We start from the raw sequence: 27166 nt of genomic DNA, 5'->3' as shown, positions 1-27166 counted from the left end.
TTTGAAAAGGTTTAAATATAATGGAAAAGCGAATGAAATTTTTATGCTTGGAATTTCGGATAAGGTTAAACAAGTACAATGTTATGAAAAAAAAATCACGAAAATATATTTTGTATTTTTGCATAAAAAAATATCCTTAAGCGCGATTTAGATGTTTAAACACTGGCGCAGCATTTCATCAAAACTCTATGAAAAGAAAGGCACCTGCCATATTATCTTGAGAAGTCTGTCTTAGAAAGCAGTAGGCCATTTTCCTAAGACCATTGAAGGTCAAAGGTCCCTTTCTATCCCTTCAAATGTCATCTACGTTTATAATAATTCGAAAAAAACGCTCTTATTTGCCGTCAAACACACAAATAAAGCAGAGCTTTAGTCGGCTTTTATGAAGAAAAAAAATACCTTATGAGTGCCAATGAACAAAGAACAAAGGTTGTAAAAGAACAAAGATTCTTATGGATAATGGCGATATTCCCAAAATGATGCACTTTTCGACTCAAAATATTTGTTTCAACTCAAAACGATCTAAGTATCTAAATCACTCAAGAAAATCGTTTTATACATGCTATAGATTTAAAACTGAATCTAAATAAATGCTTAAAATATCACCATATTAAGATACTTGCTATACATAAAAAAAAATAAAAGAGATCTGGCTCGTTCATTAAACATAAGTACTGTCAATATTCCATACAACAAAGCACAACCAAGACATTACCAATAATTAAGAGAAATTCGACGAGGAACTCAAACAACAAGAATAATACTATGCAATACGAACACTATTACTGAGAAGACATAAGTGAAATTAATAAGTATTAAAGCTATTGCAGTGGTGGTTCTGGTCTTTTTTGTGCCCGGGGCGAAATATTTAGTAGCCCCTCCCCCTGTCTCCACAAAATCTTCAGGTAAAATTTAAACAGAATTTTCGTTAATTACAAAATAATTTTAATCATTATCATTAATTTTCTTTTAATTTTTTAACTTATTTTTATTTTGTTCTTTAACTAATAGTTTATTAATTATTTTCATTTATTAACTACTACCTTCAACTTATTTTAATTAAAAATAAAATTTCAAAAATTGCGAATGATTATAACTTAGATTGTTTATTTGAAAGTTTGCACTCCTAAAATTTTTACGCTCAGGACAAGTTCCACCTCTGCTCCTCCCCCTAAATTGCCAAGAACTAAACTGGTTTGCCAGTCAAGCTCATTTTTATGTATTCAATTCAAGCATAGAAGATCACTTAGTTCTCTGAATGGTGTAAAAATAATATATTAACTACATAATCGGTAATAAAATGAGGAACTAGAACTTTTTTCTTAGTTCTTAATGTGCAAATTTAAAAGAAAATAAAGGAAAATAACAAATGGATTTGGAGACACAAAGGTCTTGGAGGTCTAAGAGTTCACTAGCCATATCACCGTACCAAAACAAAGGGGCGTACCTCACACCACTTTCGAAAGATGGAAAGCAAAAACAATTAGTTCTAGCGGGTCTTTACCCTCTGGTTAAATTAAAAGTGGTATAATTGTATGTTAGGGGTATATTTTCATATTTGTATGAACTAAGTATATTAGTAGGGGTATATTGAATACAATTGTACATGTTGTATACTAAAATGAAGCTACATCAGTTACCCGCTTGTTTTTTTTTTATTTTCTAGTTTAAAGTATTTTTTAAAAAGCTTAAAATCTTTATAATTGCTTTCCTGGAAAAAAAGAAGGTGGGATACGTCCTTTAATTGGAGGAGTGACATGGTCTATTTTAATCAAGTCTGGCATCTATTAGTAGGTATTTTAAGAAGGCTTCGATTTTAAAAGACATGGGAGAATATTAGAACTCGGCATCTCGTCGCTTTAGTTTCATATTAAAGCTATTGTAACTAGAATTATAAAGCTTCTTAGTTTGATATTCTTCAATACAAAATTTAAAAATGGCTATCAACTTCTTCTTGTCGAATTAATGGCGACTCAATAGGAGATCGATTAGGCTCAGTTTTGGCAATAAAATTTGAATTGAGTAAAACACTGTCAATTTTCCCATCATAATCACTAGTGTTGTGTATCTCCTTATGCTCATCCATTATCACTGGAGATACTATTGGCAGGTGCAATGGGAATGAGAACTCTCGTAAATAATTTAAGTAGTTAAATCCTGGCGGAAGATGTGTCAGATTCTGAAATGCACTCAAATCAGTTCTCGGTATCTTACATTCTCTTGAATCCAATTGCTTGTTCACCCCTCCCTTACCGCTACCTCTTGTGGAAGCAGCCACAGCCATTGCTTCACCTTCTAAAGTCTCTTTTCTTAGAGCATCCAGTCTTAAGGACTTGCCGTACTTACCACGAACATACATTAAAAGACTGTTGTAAGGGATTCCATAGACTCGAGATGCCTGAGATGTTGTCATCTTTCTGTTCCAAACCTGATTTAAAGCGTCAGTGAGATCGGTGTTTGTCCAGGCTCTGGGTGGACCTCCTCTAGGGGCACTGTGTTGACCCTTACGACGACCTGTAAAGGATAGAGTTAGATTGAAAAGAGGAAGAGAGAAAAGGGAGAGAGATAATTTCCTTTTTTTCTAGTTTCTGCCTTCCCCCAAACTTAATTCTTACACACGCATAAATACAGCACTGAAAAATATGTTCTGATTCTTGCAATTCCTCACTTTTACTCCCCAATCTTGGTATTTATATATTATCTTTATATAGCTTATGGAAACACAGAAGGAATTCATTTAATCGATTTTACATCTGAAAGGGCCAATTATACCTCCATTGAGATGCGCAAAGAGCTGAGGTTCAAGTCTTTTAGTACCAAACCTACATTTTATTCAATACCATTTTTTGTAATGTTTAGTGTATAAACATCGTTTCTCTTAAAACGTCATTTCAGCACTAATATCATGTATGTGCGCAGGAGTTTACCAGGGGGAGGAAACATTACAACAAAAAAGCACCACAAACAGTCAAATCATACAGATAATTTTAGAAATAGAGAAAAATCCAAAAAAATTAATAGCTTGGGGAGAGGAGGGACAGGTCCAATACTTGCCACCTACACATAAGCATAGGCAATATCAATAGAAATTCTTGGGAAATCCCCTTTGTTTTTATTTTACTTTGAATGAACTTGCTAGGTGTCTTAAAAGCCACCATACCCATAAAGCCTACCACATTTTTAATCTTTCACTTTGGATGAATGGCGTTAACACAGGATGGAAACAGTTAATCAAAATGTTCGTGATAACGAACTGTAAGGAAGGAGAAATTCGGCCCAAAGATAACCGAAAGTTTAAAAAACGCAATTATAATAATCATTAACATTTCAAAAGAATCAGCTTTTTATGTTGATTCCAAATGTTCAAAGTTAATTAAGTTTAAGTTTACCCATCGAAAGTTACGAACGAGAAAAAATTTTCAAAAGAGAGGATAAAAAAACCCTAAAAGGCAAGTGATCTTAATGAAAACCATACTATCAGATTCAACGTACGAGAGGAAACTGTTATAGCGGTTTCAAGCTCCTATCTAAAAAAAAAAGCGGAATTTTGTAATTTTTGTCAAAAGAAAGGTCAGAGATGCGTGTTTATCTGTGTTTGTACATCCCCCCCCCCAGTGGTGATTGTATCAATCCTAGGGTCTTAAAATATAGGGATAGGGCTCATTCGAACATAAATCAAGTTTTCATACCCGAAGCGATTGGAGAGCAACTAGCCCCTTCCCACGCCCCTTTTACCCCAAAGACTTTCAATACAGATTTTTAGATACACACTTGATTAGAAATAGGTGAAAGGTCCGAAAACTGTGCCTCTGGGGATAACAAAACCCTCCACAGCCCCAGGAGAAAGGGCTGTGAGTTACGCAATTTGCCCATTGTTTACATATAGCATTTTCCATTGGGATATATATGAATTTTTTTGGGGGGGATTTTCTACAGAGGTTGGGAGGGATTTTTTACGGGAGAGTTTTCCATGGGGAATAATGTTCGCAGGAGAAATTCCCAAGGAAAATTTTTTACACGGGTGGTTGAAGAGGGATTTCCAGGCATGATACAAAATAAAAAAACGGTCAAAGTCATATAAAAGAACATGTGTACAACTACACGTGTAGTTGGAGGAGATTTCCTGGCATGATATAAAAAAATTGTGAGAAATCAAATAAAAAGAATGTGTTGTTTCAATGAAAGTGAGGGATAAATAAAAACTTTAAACAAACAGAAATTATTTCACATATTGAGGGCAGCTGTCCCTTTCTCAGCCCTTGCCCTGTACGTTAAAGGGCAAGGGTTTGTCTTTCTTACAAGAAAGACTACTCAAACCCCAGGGCCGTTGAAGTTGAATGGGCAGTATTAATAATTTTTTTCAATATAATGTTAATAAAAATCCAGCCAGTGACAATATAGAAAATTTTTTAATTTGACGAAAAATAATTTTGGAACCATGAGAATGACATGGGAATGATAATGCTTACTAATCTCATTCCCAGATTCCTTCACTTTGATTATTGTTATCAAAACAGTTCTTCTTTAGAAAGATACTATTAGGGCAGCATGCTTTTTAATTACAGTCTGTTACCCCAGACTGTTTGATCTGTACCTGACATGTCCAGTCTATATTGGAGAAACAAAAATCGAAAAGTTAAAACTATGGCATAAAAAAATTATTTTACATTTATTTAGAAAAGAAAATTGTGTTACAAATTAAATATAAAAAGTGGCACGAAAAAACTGACGCGATGAAAAAAAAAAATCCAATACGCTTTATCATAAGAGACTTCCTTGTTAGATGACTGATTGAACCAGGAAACTGTTATTCAGAAGACACGGTTCCATCCTCTACGCCATCACAAGGTTTTTTTTTTTTTTTTTTTTTTTTTTTTTTTTTTTTTTTTTTTTTTTTTTTTTTTTACAAACCTGCTGACATACGTCTGACTAAAGGATTATATTAGACAATACATAGCCACTTTTTAGTTTACAGCAGGTTTGATGATTTATTGATATCAATAGAAAATTCAGAACACGGAAAGGTAATATCGCGATATAACATGTTAATTTGATGAAAAACTAGATCTACGTTGCATCGGCAACGTGAGATGTTGCGGCAACCTTTGTTAATCTCTCTAAAGCTGTTAATCTCTAAGGATCTTAAAATAAATACTGGGTAAACCAATTCACAAAAGTTGCAAACCCGTCATTTCAACTAGCACAAGTTGCAAACCCCTCATCGCTGAAGATGATTGTAGCCTAACAGCCGATTATTACTTACAAGTCATCTACATGTCTTACCACTGGAACCAAATTCGTCTTACAATCAAATACACCGGAAACAAATAATAGGTGCACCAACTAGCAAAAGTTGCGAATCCCTCATTGCTGAAGATGATTATGAGCTAACAGCCAACTGTTGCTTAAAACTCCCCTATATGTCTCACAATCGGTATCGGCCTATTTTTGGTTTCAGTGTGTACCTTACTACTGAAGTTGTCAACCCCTTTAAACTTTCAAAACTCGTATATTTCATGAAGGAATTTTTCTACCGAAAAATGCATGATATACACTTTGATCAGCTGATCAAGAGCTATCAGCTGCCATAAAAAAAATCTATCTGACTTAATTCAAAAGTTGGCTTTTTTGCCGTAGGCCAAGTTTCTAAAGTCATCACTTGGGAGCAAATGATAAACTCTTATTTCTTTAGCAATGAGAGAACTTTTAAAGTTTAAGAGGCACATCTGCTGCCATTTCTCTACCGCAATCCCAAGTACAGAAAACGAATGATAAACTCAGCTGAAATTACGAACAGAAATGTGTAGAAATTTAAGATTTTTGGCACCAGGCAAGAGTTCTACGAAGCTTTCCAAAATGCGAAGTCATATTCATGAATTCAGTCTAAGGTCCACACTGTCCTTAAAAACCGCAGATGTTAGACCCTTACCACTTTCTAGGAATAAGCTGAAACCAGGGTGCTAGAAAAAAAAAAAAAAAAAAAAAAAAAAAAACACGACAAGACCTAAGTGTCGCTCTCGCAACACAATAAGAGCGGTACAACTTAGTTACCCATTTAACATTTTATCAAAATATCACAACAGTTTTCGCTACAGTAGTTAGGGGAGGTACCCCTCCACTCCCCTAATTGATGGATATGTCTCTAGGCAATATAATAATTTCTGATATTTTTCTCATTTTTAACAATATGGTATATGAAACAATTGATGATAAGAAAAATATGTAAAAAGTAATAAAAAACTTGAAAATTGACGAATCCTTGTGAATTGCTCATGGCTATATCCAGGCATAGGCGGTAGGAGGATGAGGCAGCTACAAAAAATTAAATTTTTCGTTAATTATTATTTTGAAAAGATTTATTCTATTGATCATTTTTAAAATAATATTTTAAATATTTTACTTTTGAATAATGTATAAATCGAAACTATGAAAAGTTGAAAACTTACAGAATATCAGTAAACAAAGCCAAAGTCAAATTTGTGTGGTGCTTGAAGACGCCATCAAAATTAGGCTTGACCACGACGACTTAAGAAATTGATTTTTTTGAAAATACATATTATAAATTATTTAATGATGGACCGATTACGGCAAAATTTGATACAAACCACAGATATTGACCGTTTTTATCAGTGCCCTAGGGCTACATCAGAGCCTAGGGAGACGTTAGAGAGCTGGGAGCAAATTACAATGGCAGCGGTTTTTATGGTAGGCTATAACAGATTGCAGTAGATTAAGAAAACCCTAATAGAAGCCTTTTATTAACTGAGAAACAAACGGTAATATGTCTCATTTTCCTATCTATATTCAACATTCAATATCTTTTTGTTTTTGGGACGAAGATTTGTTCACAGAATTTTGCCTTTAAAACCGTGGAAATGATGAACCTACAATCAATTTTTAATATTTAAGACTGCCACTCGGAATATGTTTATAGAGGGGTATATTTTTTCAGAATAATGGTCAATGACAACGAATTATTCCAAAAATTAAACTTGAACATAATAAAACGATGGTTGAAGGAGGGAGTAGTAAAGCTCTTTTATATTTAAGAAGTCTTTGGATTAGACAGCTAGCAGTAGAGTTCCCTTTTCAATCGAAACTGAAAGTCTAAAAAAATGAGTTTAAACACCGAACAGGCAACAATGAAATCTATTAAACATGCTACTTCTTAATGAGCAAGCGCATCAATTTCAAAGTATTTCATTAGAATGTATTAGCACATCAACTCTCATAATTTTATAAATGAATATGAAAGGCCACCATAAAGAGAGCGAATTCTCCGATTCGCAATCCTTTTATGGATCGTTATCTGCTCAATACGAATTATACATGACCTTCTGTAAAAAGTTCCTTCACGAGTTAACTCAATAATTGCTATGTTTCAAAGACTTCATTTGACTCTGGAAACGATGAGAGACTCTTCAGTCTCACGATTTTATTCAACAAGTAGGGCTCAGGCACCGCACTCTTTCTCCATATTGTAAGATATCTTTCCTGTAAGCTTGTCATAATCCAGTTCTCTGATTCACAATCTTTTTAATGATTGCAGTCTGCTCAGTGCGACATAAGCTTGACCTTTTACAAAAACTTTCTTATCCAGATAGACGACCGCTTGATCAACCGTCCGCCCTTGAATTTTATGCATTGAACAGGCCCAATAGAGAATTAATGGAAACTGTCTTCCCTCAACAGTTGCATAGTTTCTTTTTGCAGGAAATAAAACGGTTCCAGTTCTATTAAATGAATTTTGACCTTTCAAAAACCTATGCAAACTCACGATACAACATAAAATTTTGAAAAAATCTAATTTTTAGTCAAAATTTCTCATGAACAGAAGGTTTGTGATATGGATGAATGCCGTGTGGTAGATCAAAAGTCACGCAGGATTGTCATCCATATGAAAATTCTGCGTGACTGTTGATCTACTACGCAGGTGAAGCCATCACAACCTCTAAAAATATGGTTATCTGATTGTTAAATACATATTATATATATATATATATATATATATATATATGATTAAATACACTGTAGGCTATATAAAAGGAAAAAAAGAAATATTAGTATTTCAAATTACTGAAAACAAAGCTCCTAGAAGCACTTGTCCAACTCCAAGATATTTCTGGCGAGGCTTATGATGCATCACCTCCGCTTTTCCCCATCCGTGCCGTTAGGTATGTGATTGTTGTATTTTAGGCTACACGGAAAAAATACCGTCACAGTGGGAGGGGAACTACGCCCCTCCCTCCCGACTAGCACCAATAATAAAGGCATATGCCAAAAATTTCCATGAATTAAGAGGGGTTAGATATTAATTCCAGCCTCAAAAACTAATTCTATATTTATTTGTGAGATTATCAACGAGAGTTGGGATATTTGGGCATTAAATGTACTCTGAGGTGTCAGCCCCTCCCCCTCACCTGCACAATGACGCACCACACCTCCGTCATAATAACTGATGCATACCTACACATCAGTGTGTATAATTTTATTTAAGAAATATGAACCAAATCAGAGGGCGGGGGGTATCACCCAGCGACACTCTTATTCAGGCTTAGTCCAACCGAAAGGATATGAGAAATTCAGTGTTACTCCTCCCCATACCCCTTTCTATATTTATCTGAGGACTCATGTAGAGCTAGACAATTTGGGTGTTGAAATGTGCTCGTTTAAGCATCTGATTCCCCGCCAACACAATAAACCCCCCCCCTCATAATAGATGATGTGTAATTATACATCATCAAACATAATTTCATGAGGAATGAACTGAAACAACTTAAATTAAGCACTAAGATAAATTTCCATATTAACCATTTACCTTAAATGGACTACATGACTTTTCAGAAATGAACACATCAATATGCAGTATTACTCCCTCAACAGCTAGGAAGCTCAGCATATAGTTTTTATGATACTTTTAAATCAATTGCTTATCTCAGAATTTTAAATCGATAGCAATTTGGTCCTACTTGGGGCAAAATCGCAGATTTGTGCCATAAAATGGCTGAAAGCACCACTTTCTCGTGGCATTTTTTTGGTTACTTAAAAAGAGAACTAGAATTTTAACTTATTTTCTACAGTCTTCCCTGATATTCTAGGACCCCTGGGTTCGATTATATCCCCTCTGGAGAAAAAATAAATAAATAAACACATTTGTGATCTTTCTTCTTCCAAAAAATACAAAATTCCACAAATAACCTGTGACCCATCATGTGAAATAAAAAAGAGAATTTTAACAATACATATTATAGAGCATACTGGGAACTAATTCATAATCTTGAAGCATTCCTTCTTCGCAGGAGAATAATTGACTCAAAATACTGACATCTGACCTAAAGTTAGATCTAATTGTCTCCGAAGAAGGTTTTCTTTTTCAATTTTCTTTCTTCGTTTTTTGGCGGATATTTATTACAGATTTTAAGAACATGCTGAAAACCAGAATATAACATTTCAGCAAGGGTTTTAATCTACTTAAGACTAAGTGTATCTATCTTATTTAAAGTCTTTGATGATATGAAAGACAGTTGGTAGATTTTTTTCAAAAGATTTATGGGTTGGATTTCTTTTAGCTACTTCATTTGCTCAGAAAAAAATTCAAATAAAAGTTTTGTTTTCCGGTAATTTTTCACCCTAAGCACTCTCCCATTCGAGCTCCCAAGCTCAAATGACTTCTCTCATTTTGTCCAAAGAATTTCTCTGTTCTTCAGCAAAGGGTGATAATGACAATACAAAGGCACATCATATCATACAATCCTCAAAAACAAAATACCACAAAAAAGCAAATGACCAAATAAAAATATATATTTGCAATAGAATCACCTAACATTTTTGAAAAGACACGCATATGGTTTCTTGAAAACTTATTTGACCACAAGCTTCTGTCTTCACTAGTCAGGTCTCAGAACACTTGCCTTGTCATTTAAAAGATACCCGGGTCACATTTTTGTTGGCACCACCATCGGCATTGGATTCGGAGAGTTATTTGAAGGAAATCTCCCTTAATACCTCCAAAGAGACCTAGGAGTCACCCCCAAAAACATGGATGGCAAACCTTTTCACCCACGTGTCCCAAAGTGGACCACCAATCTCACTATAGTGACCTACTTGCAAATATATCGTCTATTGACCTACTAACTGCTGACCACTGTTGAAATGACAAAAAAACAACTAAATATAATAACAGAAGACGGGAAAAAAGTTCTCAGAACATATTCACTGCCTAACCTCGATTGGACGGCAGAGAATTCAACCGTCTGTATGATACTGGAGATAAGGGATATTGTTCTGATGCAAGCACAAGCAGGTAACACTAAGGTACAATTCACGTAGCAGAGCTTCTAAACGACATATTTTCTAGTTCTAAACAACCACTATGCTTTCCACCTGTCGGTGAGTCGTATCATTATCGTATCATTATCATTATCGTATGTATCATTATCGTATATATCATTATCGTATATATGTATCGTATGTATCATTATCGTATCGATCATTATCGTATGTTTGAGACGCCTGGTGCACTTTGAGAGACTTGCTTCAAGGCATGTGTTCACTGTCGACAGAGACAGACCGAATGAAAAAGCTACTAATTCACTTGAATTGAATTTTCATGAAAAAAGTGACTTTAAATGCACCTAACCTGCTCTGTTTAAAAGGCACCAACGGAGACTGGAGCCGCTGCAAAATTAAGAAAAGGAAAGAGGTCTTCGCTAAAAAAAAAGCTATAATGATGACATGGCTTTACTAATTATTTGAAACGACTATAACATTAGCTGTGTTTTTAATTAAGATTTGATCTAGGTTAAGAATATGTGAAAATTACAAAGACTTTTTGTTCTAACTTATAGTTATCGCTATACTGAGACACTGGGCTTAAAGTTACATCACATTTTTAAGTCAACTGAAAAGACTTGACTGATAAACACACTGGTACCTTTACAGTGATGTGGCGTGTTATCTCTACACACGCAAGCCATAAGAGGGGTGACCAAAATCGGAATAAAAGAGAATTTTCGACTACTATTTTCCAATGCTTCCAAAATCAAGCGCAGGGGGGAAACTAAAGCAGGTAAAATGAAGAGGGTAGAAATCCACAGCGTCACACCAGGTTGGGTTGCACAAATAATTTTTTTGATAATTCTAGAGATTTTGATAGAAGAGTTGGATATAAAAAGACAAATATACACTTGCATTTGTAAGAGGATAAAAAAAAAAAAAAAAAAAAAAAAAAAAAAAAAAAAAAAAAAAAAAAAAAAAAAAAAAAAAAAAAAAAAAAAAAAACTGGAAAAAAGATAGAGCTCAAACATAAAAATGGGGTTAAAACAAGACACCTAAAAAAAAAGAATTGCACACCGATTGCAAGTCCTGAGAAAATAAGCATTACTAAATTGAAGTTTTTAGCAGTGGTTAAGCTTCAATGACATCCACTAGACCTAAGTCGGATCTCTTAATTGCAAAGACTAATTTTAAACGAGCGATCAGAAAAAAAATTCGTCAGCTGCAAATTCAGATTATCAATAGAATTCATTCTTCAACTTTTAAGAAATAATTCAACCCTACGCTCCGAAATGGTGTAGGCGATTCCCTGAAGGAAAGGTCTGACGTACATACATATTTGATGGAGGTCTGACGTAGACTTGTATATGACGAAGGTCAGGCCTATAAATTCTTATCAGTAGGATATTCCCAAGAAGATAATGCTGAATGTCTCAACCCAACTTGGAGTGAAATAAGAGTACCTTTTCCAACTATACCTTTTGGGCCTTAATCTATTCTGAGCTTTTCAGGGAGGGGGGTAGAAAGGAGGGTAGAAAGGGTATAATTCCCAGTACAATTCCAGGTTGAGCAATTCAGCCACAACAAATAAAGATACACTTATCGTAAGGAGATTTTGAATAACTGAAACCTTGGAAAAAAAAGACGGAACTGAAACAAAAAAAAAAATATTTTATAAAATTTAAACTTAAGACCGAGATTGCCTGTCCTGAGGAAATATTTATTATTAAATTAGAATTGTAATAGTTGTTAAGCTTAAATGATATCCAAAGGGCTTAATTAGGGTCTCCAAATTATTATAGGAGTTATAACCTTACTTAGAAGAAATACGCTCCGGATGGGTGTAACATATTTGCTGATAGAGAAGCTCTGCCGCTTATACACATATTCCAAAGGTGTAAAGCATTTATCCTTGTCATCAGGACATTTACAAGAAAGGATGTTCGAATCTAAACAGAAGTAAATGGGGGATAAGAAATAATAGGCTAGTTTTGCTTTTCAGGAATAAGGACCTGATCAAACCTTTTTAGGGGAAGGGAATGTCAAATTCCTGTCATCAAGTCATCCAGCAGAAGCAGTTGTTTGATCTCTACCAGACTTGGAGAGAAATAAAAACAAGTATCCCAGTTAGGCATTTGAAGGGCTTAAACCCGTTTTCACCTCTGCGAGGGGGAAAATGTGTCCCAAAATTATTGTCATCGAAACAATAGCAAAAGTGCTGTCGGATCTTAAAAATTGGTAAGATTTAAAGAGAGTGGTCCCGCAAGAGGGACCACTCTTGCGGGTCTTAAGCAAAGGTCTTAAGAGTAAGGTCTAAGAAAAGTAAAGGTCTAAGAAGTAAGGTCTTAAGCAAAGTCAGCAATTTTAGAGGAGCGAAAAAGGAGATACCCCTGAGGTGTCTTCACCAGGACATCTAAAAGAAGTGGTTATATAATCTCAACCGAATTTGGTTGGATTTAAATGTGTTCTAGTTGTTCCCTTTGAGGGTTCTTAACCATTATTGAACCATATCAGGGGAGGGTCCTCGGACATTTTGCAATAACGACAAACAGATCGGAAAATCTCAAACAAAAGCTTGGTGAGAAGTGAAAGTGAAGTTTAAAAGTAGTTACGAAAAAGTAAAAGTATTTACCAAAAAGGTAACTAAAAAAATGATGGAAAATAATTTCTCTTTGTTTCATGTTTTAATGTCATTCGTACTCTTACAAAAAAAACCTTATTTATATACAATCAAGATTTTGATGGTTACTCGGACTACTTTCTGCTCCATTTGCCAGTTATTATCTCTTTCTCTGATGCTTGATTTACTCGAAATTCCCCTTCATATTTTCAATCTTCTTCCTAGTATTTACTTCAGTTTATCCGGTCACGTCCTTTGCAAAATATTCCTTTAGCGTTTTTTCTTATTGTTCTATTGAACCTATGGAGAGGAGCAAAACAAACGTCATAACAAATGAAGGAAAATGGACTGGCTGATTAGAGGATCCAACACACGAATAACTATTGTAGGGACTAACGGGTTCCTTTTTCAAGTGCCCTACTAGGACCCCTTTGGGCTAGTAAACTTTAAAGTTTCATGCTTTCTACGATTTTTCCTCACTAGTTTTAATAAATTTCAATGCTCTCTTTTGTAAAGTTCCAGCATACGTGCCTGTTCTATTTAGGGCCAATAATGAACCATTCTAACTAACGTGTTTGATGAATAGGAATTACAGTGAAGTCTAATAAGAATATAATTGCTACATTATCTGGTTCTCTTGTATTTCCAGGGTAATATAATTGAGCAGATAGAACATTTGCTCTTGACTTACTTTACACTGAAACTTTTAACAATAGACTAATTAATAGTTTTTCGCTAAGGACTCATACTTTAGTACGATATAACATGCAAAAAATATTAGAAAATAGGGTAATTGTGTTTTGCATTACGGAAAGCTAGCGAATTGAAAATGTGAAATCACGAGAGAGAAATTTACCAAGTTAACCCAATAAAGCTTACTTGGCAAACGTTATTTGCTACTAACATGAATATAAGAAATGTTTAGACTGAAATATACACTTGCAACAAGAGTTAATTTTATTTACACTAAATATTTTATATTGTTACTTGTAACATGACCCGTCACGACGTGTCGGGTAGCAGACAACTCTTCTGAATAAAGGACTTAGGAAGGAAAGAACCGACAGATTTCAGCTTCAGCCTTGTCCTGTTATATCCGCTACGAGCTACAAAAACACTTTTTGCCCTATTTTTACCTCCCATTTTAATAATGACTGACATATTCATTTTCCCTTCTTATCTTGGCATAATTCTTTGATTTTACTACAGGGATTCCTTCATCCTTTCTCACTTGCCAGTTTTTTTTAAACACGTTTTAAATTTCAGTTAGTATGGACCGTGGTCCGAATTTTATTAGGCTATAGATACTGGTGCAAGCACGATTTATTAATATTAATAAGTATACTAATTTAATAGATTTGATTAAGAGCAAAGAAAGTAACAGACAACACGTGACTTCATTGGAGTCAGCTGTCAGTATTAGAGTATCATAATTATTAGCATTAGAGCAGACTTACAAATGTTTAGAATCTACTAATTTGAGATCTTCAAAAAAGACAAAAAAAAGGTAAGAGATAACACATGATTTTATTGGAGTCAGCTGTCAGGATTAGAGCAGAATTATTGGCATTAAAGCAGATTTACCAGTGTTTAGAGTCTGCTAATTTAATATGTTTGATTAAGACCAAAGAAAGCAACTGAAAACACGTAACTTCCTTGGAGTCAGTTGTCAGGATTAGAGCAGCATTATTGTACTCAAACAAATAATCTCCATCCTAAACAGGTGTAAAAAATTTAAAACTGAAAAATATTTTTCAGCTGAGTTTAAAAGGTATAATGATGTTATTATACACACATTTTTCAGCATGACATAAAAACTGAAAAGAAGCGTTTCTTCTTTTTGCAGAATATATAAACAACCAGTTGCTTGTAGAAGAAAATCTTTTTTTAAATAACATGTATTACGAAATAAAAATCTTTAAATATCTTAAAAAGGAAACAACAAGGGGAAAACTAGATTGTAGCAATCGATTGAATCAGCTGAACATTAAGGGATAGACTATATATCTCAATTTAGAGCAAGATGTCACTAAACATTTTTGTATTACCCTATTTGATATACATAAAAACTACACATCCTCTTAATGGTGAAGAGAAAAAGGTTTTCGATGAAAGTGTTTTATATACTGCACTGATAACCTTAGTTAACAGCACACTTTTTCAACAAGACAATGCCAACCCCACTGAAGGGAGGAAGGACGAGGGGATGTTGAGGTTTTGAAAAGTTCAAACTCAGTATATAAGTTAAGTTCACAAATTTATTAATCCACATTCACAAGCAAATAAATAAATTAAATAACACTTTCGCATTGGAAAAATCCGATACGGGTTTGCTGTCGCGCGAAAGTCCAGATAACTACTTACTTATTAGCTCTACTATTTACTTAAGCCTCGACTATTTAATTAAAACTGTATTTTAAGTTGAACAGAAGCCTTATACCTGAATCAAATATTTTCTTAAAAGGCGAGTTTACATTTAGGACAAGGGAATTAAAAGGGGCCACGGGGAGGGGGGATCCAGCAGAAAACTATAAATGCTTCAAAAATGTCAGGAGAGTGCACTAAACTGTGTGAAATCAGTATATTTGAGCATAAACAATTTTTCCCCCATCAGACTCTTCCTCCCCAGAAAGCAGGGTTAATTAACTTAAGAATATAGGGGAAATCGTCATAGGATTTAATAAGAACAGAGACTCAAAATGATCGTATGCTATATACTCTTTGCCCTTTCAGTATTGTATACCAAATATATATACCCTTTTAACATGACAATACTGATTAATTCCAAATAGACTCTCATCAGTACCTATAAAACTTTTGTTTTAGATCAGTCACAGCAATAGCGTTGACTAAATAAAGACCAGCGTCTACCCCGTGTATCGTTTATTCATAATTTTTCATTTTTACATTTATTCACCTCTGCTGTTTTATCCCTTTTCTTCCCTTTTGCTACTTCTTTTTTTATTTTTCTCATTTTTGTTTGAAGACTTTTGTTTTGCTTATCTTTTTTGAAGGTACTTTGCGTTGCGCATCTTTTGTGCTACATAGGCCTATTAAGTTGACACGTCAAGATCAGTTTTCCGTTGGCTAGAGTTGTAATTCTACCGAACTACTTCTATTGTATTTGCAAAGATTTGATCCAAGTGTATTCAACAGCTTCTGACAGGTCATTTTGTAGATATAACCTATTTAAAACTAAGAAAAAAAACCACGTGTCAAAATTTTATACATTTTTTTCTGTGAAACAAAAACATCATAAAAAAACAAAGGTTATTTTTTTTCTCAAGCTTTACTTTTTATAATCCTGCAATTTAAGAACGATAAAAGCTCTTTCCATGATATCAAAGTCATTAACAGTTTAATAACTGCAATGCCTGGTTTACTTTACGAAAGCATAATTGGCAGGGTCGACTCTGTCGACCCTGCCACAAATATGATTTGTGGCAGACCCTTACACAAATATGAATTCACAATATGATTACACAAATATGATTTCGACCCTTACACAAATATGATTTGTGTAAAGATTTTCACTAGTTTTTTTTACTATATGATATATTTCTGTTATTTTTGTCGATAATACGGCAAAAAAAAAAGATTTAAATACGCTTATTCGGCAGACACTGAAACCGTCATCACGAAGGTTCACACCCAACCAAAATGTTGCCAAAGAAATCGTAGCAAATCTAAACTTATCTTGAAGGATATGCAAGGCCAATATTGAAGGATGGCTATTAAACTATCTATCAAGTTCAAATTAGTGTGAAACGTTTTTCTTTAATTATTGTTGTGGAGTTGGATTTACAAGAACGTTTTTTGCTCCGAGTCGACATAGATTTACTTCCGTATGACCCCACTGAACGTGAGAAGGAAGAGAGGAGGTCAAAGTTTAGAAAAGTTCAAATGCTGCACATAATATGTCGAACGAAACGAAAACTTTATTTGAAGTTAAACATGATTCTTGCATTTGAATCACAAATTTCTGTAAAGTCATTTATATATTACAATGAATGTCGACATTCGCCGGTGAATGTCCGAAATACATTTTTTTTCTCCTTGGATTTAGTCAGCGTTGCCAGTAAACTTTTTTAGTTTAATGCAAGGTTATATGATGACAGGTTAGATTAGATTAGCTTTGTTTATCTTAGGTTTTTAACCCTTCTCTGATATTTCTAACCAAATTTAACCAAACCTAAACTAACATAATCTAACAGAACTTTAACTTTTACCATCATAGCTTGCGCTAGACTGAAAAAGCCGATTCGCAAAGCTATTTAAATCGAAGCAGTGAAAAAGGAATTTCGGACATTCACCGGTGAATATCGACATTAACCAGATCTTTGACATTCGCAGTAACATATACATCTAAACGCGAGGGAAATAAGAGAGACAAGGAGGGGTGGGGGGCTCCTGCCACAAACTGCATAAAGACTGCATGTCAAGAAAAACCACTGAAGAATGTGAATTCAGTACATTCGAGGTTATACAATTATTTTTTCCACATCAGAATCCACACCCTCCGAAAGCAGGGTTTATTAACTTAAGAATATATGGGCAATTGCTTTAGGTTCTAGATCAGAGGCCAATAACGGTTGTAGTATGTTATGCATATATAGGCACGTACAATGATAAGTTGGCCCAGGGCAGTACCGAGGGATCGCACATCACTGTAATGATGCCATATCAAAAAGACCTTCTGATTCCCTATAAGTTTATTTAATTCCCTGCCCCAAAAAGAGAAAACATCAACGAAGTTGCCGCTGCGTTCTGTTTTTTAATTTTCTGTTTTCTAATTTCCGTTCTGATTACCTGTACCTGTACGTTCTGTTTTCTACCGGTAATCATTCATATGCAAAGGAACTTTACAAGGCTCACATTTCCCTGATGGTTTTCATTTCCCTTCTCACAAACGGCATGTAAATAGAATTTCCAAGAACAATCAAAGAACAAAGACATGAAAATCTTTAAGAATTGAGAGAAGTCAGGGAATTGTTCGACAGAGAACCCTCAACTTTCTCTTCATTTCAGTAATTGAAGTAGTGGATGTGCGGCTTTTTTACGCAGACATGAAAGCACTTTTGTGTGAATTTATCACCAAATAAAGAAAAAGATCCATGCTAGTTGATAAAACGATCTCGTAGAGTTTCTTCCAATCGTAAGTGATTTACAATGACATAGGAAAAAACTAATTTTTTTCCGTAACAGAGAAGAAAGTGAGTACTTGCCTTTCAATAAAATGAAACATACTAAATTTGTCTACCTAGAAATGAAAAATCTTAGGTTTCGTTTCCAAAATCGAAGATCTGTAAGCTATAATCAGTGTCAACGAAGAAGAAGAAGAGGAGATAGAGGCGGGAGGGGGAGGGGCAGGGAGGAAGAGAGAGAGAGAGAGAAAAGACAAAGATGGATACATACACAAAAATATATATAAGATATATATATATACACACAAAATATATATACACACACGTGTCATAGATATATGCACATATATATGCATATATATATATATATATATATATATATATATATATATATATATATATATATATATATATATATATATATATATATATATATATATATATATATATATATATATATATATATATAATATATAATATATATAATATATATATATATATATATATATATATATATATATATATTATATATATATATATACATGTATATATATATATATTATATATATATATATACATGTATATATATATATATATATATATATATATATATATATATATATATATATATATATATATATATATATATATATATATATATATATGTATATATATATATCCACTCAGCCACTCCAAGAGCATTTCAGAGCTGGTTCTACTTTAGCAGAACCTGGTTTCTGGAACCAAAATTGGTTCCCTATATTTCCAAGCGTAATAGTTGAGCGTCAATGTACTTAGCAAGGTTTGATAAAATATATTCTAAGGCAATAAAGATGAAGCGAATACGTCTATTCAGCAAATACGAAGAAGCCTAGAAGTGATACTATTCGATTTTGGGAAGCTTTCCATTGCGTAAATCAACCAGATTACTGCAAACGATTTTGACAATGCTTTCAAAATGTTACATGAAAAAACTTTTTTTTTTTTAATAAAGTTCAGGATCACAGCCAAAAGATAATTCAAAAAAAAAAAAGATTTCAGCACGACTGGACTAATTTTCTCCTAGCAAGATTAGCAGTTTTAAGAATAATTTTTCAAGGATAGAAAGCAGATTCGATCGTATCGCCCTTGAGACAGGTGAACAATACTTTAGGCATGACTGCCAATTCAGTCAAGAAATCCATTTCAACTAAGCAATTTAGATGAAAAAGAAGGAAAGATCACAGCTTGATAGTTCCTAAAAAAAACAACATTAGACAGAATTTATCAGACACGAAAAAAAACGTATATACGTACAAAAGGAGGGGCCAAAACGCTACCTAATAGTTGTCCGAAGTCCCCCCCTTCCACGGGTAGACGTTTATAAATTATCTTTAACCTCCCCCAGAGATTTCTTTACAGAGGTGGAGACGGGCGACATCTAAAAACTTCAAGTGGCAAAATTGATACATATGTCGATTCTTAGTTTAGCTTTGTCCCAAAATTTGATTTGATCCCAGCCAAAAGTTATGAGGATTTTAAGCACAGTAAAATTGATCTTTCTAAGCAATTTTTGATTTGTAAAAAGAATTGTAAGTTTTAAATAACTGCAAGTCATTAAGAAATGATCCGACCGACTATATCTGTTTATTTTAACAATGTTTTTAACCAATGAGTTCCCCCTTTTATTCCTACTAATGACAATCTATGGTGATATAGTGGATTGATGCTCTGCTTCATAATACAAGGCCCAGGGTTTGATTCTCACTGCCGCAAGGTTGGGCTATAGGTTTGCTATCTGTCCCAGTACGAAAAGACTGTGCAACTCAAAGGTCCACAATAACCCGTCGACGCCCTGAGCGACACCAAAGGCTCTCAATGAGCTTTATTCTTTTTTCTCTATCCTAAAAATCACAGTGATCCAATTGAGAACTAATATGTGGATTAATTCCTATTATTTGCCTCTTTCTATTTTATCATCAATAGCTATATACATTGTTAATTCATCAATCAGAGGCATAGTTTAGGAGCAAAAATTTAAACTCAATATTGTAATTACACTGTAATACTATAATTGATAATGTAAGATTTTCATAATCACTACTGTAACAACAAGCATTGTGTAGTAACTGTTCTTTTCTTTTTTGGGTGAAAATAAATAAATCAATTATTTGCCACAAAATGTTAGCTGTTTCTCTAATATTGAATTTTTATTTTGATTTTTAAAGTTAAAAATGCCAAGTCTATCAGCCAATTGAAAACCCAAATTTGTTGCAGTATTAGAAAAACAGTTTCCTTGCATTTTAATTGGTTGATTATTTTAAGTTCCGAAAAAAAAAACATAGAGTAAACGTGGCATGACTTTCCCAATTCTTGGTAATGGTGAATAAATGGGAAATCGGGATTAATCCAAACCCGTTCGGAAGTAGCGCTGACCTGACCTAGGGTCAATTATGGCTCTTCAGCAAACTGCAACTAAGACTACAAAATTATAGCAACGATAAGCCAATTAAGACTCACATACTGGCATATGGTCCGCTATATCAATTAAAAGCCCTGCTTTGGCCGAATCTAACAGGATTCGTCGACAGTTGAAATAGTTATTTTTTTTAATCTCGTTCAAAGTAATCTAGAAGGATAGAAGCCATAGAACTTATTAACAGGAGGGACTCTTCCACTCCTTACTAATTAAAAAAAAGTAAAAAATGTCACGATAGCTACTATAGATAAATGGAAATATAAACAGACGTCAGCTTTTAGTCACCTCCCTCCACTCATCCGGGCCTTTGACCATTGGACGTATAGCCAGGTGTCCCCTCCTTGCTGCCATAGCTGGCATCCTCCAGCCTTAGCTTAAAAGGAAACTAAAGACAGCCTTCATCAATAGCGTAAAAAGAGCGTAATTCCTCCTTTTACATATCCCTTGATCATGTAATTCCTTTTCTTTAACAAGAGCTAAGAGCTCAATGGTACTGACGAGGTCAAGAAGAGCCAAGAGCTCATATGGTATGAGCTCTAGCAAAATTCTGAGAATCAACAGATTGCTTTAAAAGGAAAGCCAGAGGCTTAATGCCGGTCGGGAGTTAAAATGAGAGCTCTGAGTCACGATGTCCTTCTAAATATCAAAATTCATTAAGATCCAATCACCCACTTGTATGTTATAAAAACCTAATTTTTCCTCTCCCTTTAGCCCCCCAGATGGTCGAAATCTGGGAAAACGACTTTATCAAGTCAATTTGTGCAGCTCCCTGACACGCCTACCAATTTTCATCGTCATAGCACGTCCAGAAGCACTAAACTCGCCAAAGCACTGAACGCCACCACCTAACTCCCCCAAAGAAAGCAGACCCGGTCTGGTTACGTCAATTACGTATCTACGAAATTTCTAAGCGTTTCCAAGATTTCCGGTTTCCCCCTACAACTCCCCCAATGTCAACAGATCTGGTCGGGATTTGAAAAAAGAGCTCTGAGACATAAGTTCCTTCTAACTATCAAATTTCATTAAGATCCGGTCACCCATTCTTAAGTTAAAAATACCTCAATTTTTCTATTTTTCCAAATTAACAACCCCCCAGCTCCCCCAAAGAGAATATATCCGTACCAATTATGTCAATCTCGTATCTATAACTTGTGCTTATTCTTCCCATCAAGTTTCATCCCGATCTCTCAACTCTAAGCGTTTTCCAAGATTTCCGGTTTCCAAGATTTATTTTCCCCCCTTCCAACTCTCTATGTCCCTGGATCCGATTCGAATTGAAAATGGAGCATCTGAGACATAAGATTCTTCTATATATCAAGTTTCATTAAGATCCGATCACCCATTCGTAAGATACTTCGATTTTCACGTTTTCCAAGAATTCCCGTTTCCCCTTCCAATTCCCTTCAGTGTCACCGGATCTGGTCGGGATTTAAAATGAGAGTTCTAAAACACAAGATCCTTCTTGATATCAAATTTCATTAAGATCTGAACACCAGTTCGTAGGTTACAAATACCTCATTTTTCTATTTTTTTTTCGAATTACTCCCCCCCACCTCCACCAAAGAGAGCGGACCCGGTCCGGTTATGTCAATCACATATCTTGGACACGTTTTTATTCTTCCCACCAAGTTTCATCCTGATTTCTCCGCTTTCAGTGTTTTCCAAGATTTCCGGTCCCCCTCCCCCAACTCACCCACCCAATGACGCTGGATACGGTCGAGATTTAAAATAAGAGATCTGAGTTACGAGGTCCTTCTAAATATGAAATTTCATTAAGATTCAATCACTCCTTCGCAAGTAAAAAATACCTCATTTTTTCTAATTTTTCAGAATTAACCCCCCTCCCCCAACTCCCCCAAATAGAGAGGATCCGTTCCGTTTATTTCAATCACGTATCTAGGACTTTTGCTTATTTTCCCCACCAAGTTTCATCCCGATCCCTCAACTCTAAGCGTTTTCTAAGATTTTAGCCCCCCCCAACTCCCCCCCAATGTCACCGGATCCGTCCTAGTTATGTCAGCCACGTATCTTGGACTTGTTTTTATTCCTCCCACCAAGTTTCATCCAGATCTCTCCGCTTTAAGTGTTTTCCAAGATTTCCGGTTTCCCCCAACTCTCCCCCCCAACGACTCTGGATCCGGTTGGGATTTAAAATAAGAGATCTGAGTTACGAGATTCTTCTAAATATGAAATTTCATTAAGATCCGATCACTCCTTCGTAAGTTAAAAATACCTCAATTTTTCTAATTTTTCCAAATTACCGAATTATGTCCCCCCCACTCCCCAACGTCACCAGATCCGGTATGGATTTCAAATAAGAGCTCTGAGACACGACATCCTTCTAAATATTAAATTTTATTAAGATCCAATCACCTGTTCGTAAGTTGAAAATACCTCATTTTTTGCGATTTAACCGTCCTCCCTTCCCCCAGATAGCCTAATCGGAAAAATGACGATTTCTAATTTAATCTAGTCTGGTTCCTGATACGCCTGCCAAATTTCATTGTCCTAGCTTACCTGGAAGTGCCTAAACTAGCAAAACTGGGACCGGCAGACCTATAGAATTTGCGATCGCTATGTCACTTGGTAGATACCAAGTGCCATAAAAAACCGTTTCGTAAAAATAAAAAAATCATTTAAATTTATGTTCATGACAGTTGTTCAGTTTTATAAAGCACTCACGGGTTTGATTAATATTTTGTAGTGATCTTTCGTTATATTTGCATTTATTTTTTTCCAGATTTTTGATTCTAGCGTGAAAGCTTATAAAATGTTCATTGTTTATTTACTATTATATGGGCCTTAAAACACCAAAAACAATAAAAATGAAAGCTGATTGTTGACATTGGTTAAGTTGATTTAGAGATTGCTTATTGGGAAGCGGCTTGCATAACTATATATCTCTTTAAAAATTAGCAAAAAATGTGAATTCAGTTTCTAATGAAAAGACCTTGATACGCGTCTAGGCGGGCGGCCCTATTGGTTGAAAGTTGAAACCCTATTGATTTGAAAAAATGGTTATGCCAGCTTTGGGGTATTTTAATGAAGGACACATTATTTTTTTTCGCACTTTACTAGGAAATTAAAAGAAACAAGAAATTAAGACAAAACGACAATGACATATCTGACAAAAATTTGGCTAGTTGGAGGGTTTACCTCTAGTGACAAACCTGCGGTTTTCGCGTAAGAACTAAGATAAATCTAGGGGCATAAGTGTTCCTATTTTTGTGTCCCTGGTACTTTAATACAATAGTTTACCTTGAGAGTTTGTGCCATTCACAACAGAAGACCAGAGTGAGGTAGTTTTCAAGAGAAGATTGTTGTTGGTTTCCTGAAAGAGACAATCCAAATTTATTATAACAAATAAGAAAGAAGGACGAAAAGAAGTTGATACTAGATATCAAGTAAAAACAAACAAAAATGACTAACTGTCAAAAATGAAAAATTTCATGTAAAGTAGTTTTTTGGAAGTTTAGTAGCTTGATAGTTGTTCTTTTATATAAAAGGAAACGTTCGCTTAGAGATTTTAGGAAGTTGTATTTGCATTAGTTAATTTCTCATGGAGAACAAAAATCAGATGAAACAAAAGAATTAAGAAAAAGAGAGAAAAATGTTCACAATAAATCTTAAGAATGCACAAAACAGAAGTGATTAATTACAGAACAGTGGAAATTGTACATAAAACATTTTTTTTAGAAGTTAGTACCATGATATGAGATAAAAAGAGATGGCTGCTTGGAGTTTTAGGTGCTGCTTGTATGTGCGTTACCGTGAATGTCCAAAAATGGTGAATGTCGACTTTCACCAGTGAATGTTAACATACACCAAATACATCAGTGAAAGATCAGATATTTTGTTACATTCTTGTGCATTCGGACCCCAACCGGTGTATGTCGACAATCACAGATATGCTCTGGTGAATGTCTTACAGAGAGGAAAAAAAATAACAATTATTATATCTAATTGGATAACCAAGATGGTTTAGCAGTTGTTGTTGCAATAGAAGACTGCGACTTCTATAAACTTGTAAGTGAAATCGCCCATATCCAGAGTGATACTTTCTGTAGCAGCTTTAGACGAAAAATCAATTTTGTAATTTGTAAAGAAAAGCTACTTTCTAAGAGATGAGATTGATTTTGACAAAAGTTTCGGCTGAGAGAAGCAGCTGTAATTAATTCGAGAAGCGTTGGGAAAGATTGTATACGCTGTCATTGCAAAAGGAAGTTGTTCCACAAACAAATGCAGGTGCAAAACAAGGGCATTTTGTGTGATTCAAAGTGTCACAACAGTTTAAGTTGTTGCAATAATAAGATATTGCAATCAGATAATTTAGTAAATTCCCCGTTTTTTCAATATTTTTAACACCTGGTGCTCCAGCAATATTCCAATCAGATAATTATAGAGAATTCAGAAATCGACTCACATCCGAATTGCCGCTATGTGAAATTTTTTATTACAATTATTTTCTTTTCTCATTTAAAATGTACTGTGTGTTTAAGTTCTTAGTCCTTCCTCCCAGAAAGGGCGGCGAAAAATGTATCGCGACTGAATTGCGGAGAAGAAAATATAAACCTCAGAAATACTAAACATTCACCATTAGTGCATGGTAGGTGTCAACATTCTTCAGAGAAAGTCAGAAATACGGATATTTTACAAATATATTGGACACACACTAAGCGACCATGTTTTTTTTCATTCACCAGTGAATCTGGGCATTCAACAGATTTCGGACATTCACGGTAACATATGCCCTCAATAATTTCTAACGCAAAGAATCCCTAAGCCGCACGGCTCCGAAGAAAACTTCAAAAGCAATTTTTTCCAGTTTTTACATGGGTATTGCACATGAGTTATAGGTAGGGTCGTATCCAGGATTTTCATCGGGGGGAGAGGGCTACAAAGGATTTTTTTCAGGGGGAGTTTTACATTTTTTTACGCATCAAAAATATTTATTTTTGTTATATTTTACGAATCGGTCAAACATTTTGGAGGGAGGTTCAGACTCTAGCCACCCTCTCCCTGGATACGGCCTTAATTAAGGGTTACTTAAAGCCACGAAAATCTTGACTGGCTAAAGCTTATTTGCTTAATTATTCTAACCATTTATTATAAACACTCGGCTTTAAGCACTAAATTTTTTGCACACAATGAGTTAATAGTACTATTTGGTAATTGCTAAGTACTTGGCTCTCTAAGTCTTTGATGAGTTTCGTGAAGTTGGTAATTCAAAAATAAACGCACTTCTGCTTGATACACTTCCGCCACGTTTGGCCCGCGCCAGCTGGTGTATGTCATTTCTGAAAGTAGGCACCCCTCGCAGTATCCACGCTAGGTGTAACCAAATAACTAAGTTAATGGTAATCATAGCATGATCGCACAGGGAATGCCTATAGAACATTATCTAGGTCTGAACTACTTTAAAATTAAGTCCGATTTTTACTCAAAACTCGTGTTGAATTAAACGAAAACGAGGTCTCGTTAATCTCCGTTTTCGTGCCCTTTTCGAACTTCAATTGGCCTAATATATATCTTTTTTACAGTATGTTTCCTTGGCCGATGGACTTACTGCTGTAAGTATAAAACTGATCAGGGATAACAAGCTTTGGGACAACAAGTTATTTGGAGCTTAGACCTCAACTAAAAAAAAAAAATGCCCTTTTTCGGGGGAACAGAACGTTTTCTTTAATCCCCGTGTAATTTTTCCTGTACTCTAAGTCCCTCTTTCCCCGAGGGTTTACTGCGTTCGCTTTCAAAGTGAACAGGTACAAAATCCTTCTGAGCTATTTCTGGGTTAAAGCCTTATCCCTTCCCACAATCTGTGTTATCCCCTAGATCCACAGAAAGATTCCTGAAAGTTCAGAGCGACTCACACACCCAAGATATAATATGCCTGCCTTTTCCACTATAAAACTTATTTGTAAACATTTGGTATGCCATCTCCAGAGGCATATTTCGACAATTTTAAACGAAATGACCACTTCAAAATGACCGCCTCTTTTTTTGGCGAGTTAAGGACCATCGGGTAGCAAAAAAGGGGTACACGAGGGGATGGGCTGGCTTCCTGCCAATTACATTTGACTGTGGAAAGCAAAATTGAATTTTCAACTTCCAACTGAATGACCCCTTTCTAAGTTTCTACGCCTGCACCTTCCATACAAAGTGACCGGGGAATAAAGGGGGGAAGTATATAATACGGTACAAACCCATGACTCTTTACTGATACCACCCCAGAACTACTATGGTAGAATTCTAAACCTTCAAGTATCCTATTTATCATTCACTTTTCTTCTAGTCTTTTCTAAAAAGGAGATAACTACTCGTATATCTTTCCGTCTATTTCTTTACACGTCAGCTGACAATAATGGGCCCTACTGATTTTATTTAAAACTCTTCTCACATAAGGAGCAGAAACAATTTTTTTTCTTTGATGAATTTATCAGTTATGCAGAAGAGTTTTAAAAGAGAAAATTGTATGTCAGCTTAATAAACTGACTTAATTCCCCATAAATTTTCTCTCACATGCAATAGAAAGTCATTAAGCCTTATATTGCCTTTTATAAATGCTGCATCTTATGCTAGGTAATAAAGATGCAAGGATTTAAAGTAGCTCATTAAGCTCTTGCAATTAAAATTCACCCATGACATTTATCCTGGGCCACGCTAATATAG

At 34.8% G+C, this 27166-nt stretch overlaps 1 protein-coding gene across 2 annotated transcripts in view; it reads right to left on the bottom strand.

Annotated features, from left to right (window-relative positions):
- Positions 1 to 249: 249 nt before the first annotated feature.
- LOC136032232 (protein jim lovell-like) overlaps positions 250 to 27166 on the bottom strand; it is a 238474-nt gene continuing 211557 nt past the window's right edge. For both annotated transcript variants that reach the window (XM_065712451.1, XM_065712450.1), the window contains exons 6-7: positions 23756 to 23828; positions 250 to 2514 (exon numbers count right to left, since the gene is read on the bottom strand). In XM_065712451.1, coding sequence (XP_065568523.1) covers positions 1931 to 2514; positions 23756 to 23828 — 657 coding nt within the window. In that variant the 3' untranslated portion in view covers positions 250 to 1930. The remainder of the gene's footprint in view (positions 2515 to 23755; positions 23829 to 27166) is intronic.

The sequence above is a fragment of the Artemia franciscana genome, chromosome 10 (assembly GCF_032884065.1).
Source record: "Artemia franciscana chromosome 10, ASM3288406v1, whole genome shotgun sequence".
NCBI classification, from domain to species: domain Eukaryota; kingdom Metazoa; phylum Arthropoda; class Branchiopoda; order Anostraca; family Artemiidae; genus Artemia; species Artemia franciscana.
The sequence above is the reverse complement of the archived record's forward strand: the minus strand, read 5'-3'. Positions and strand labels throughout refer to the sequence as shown.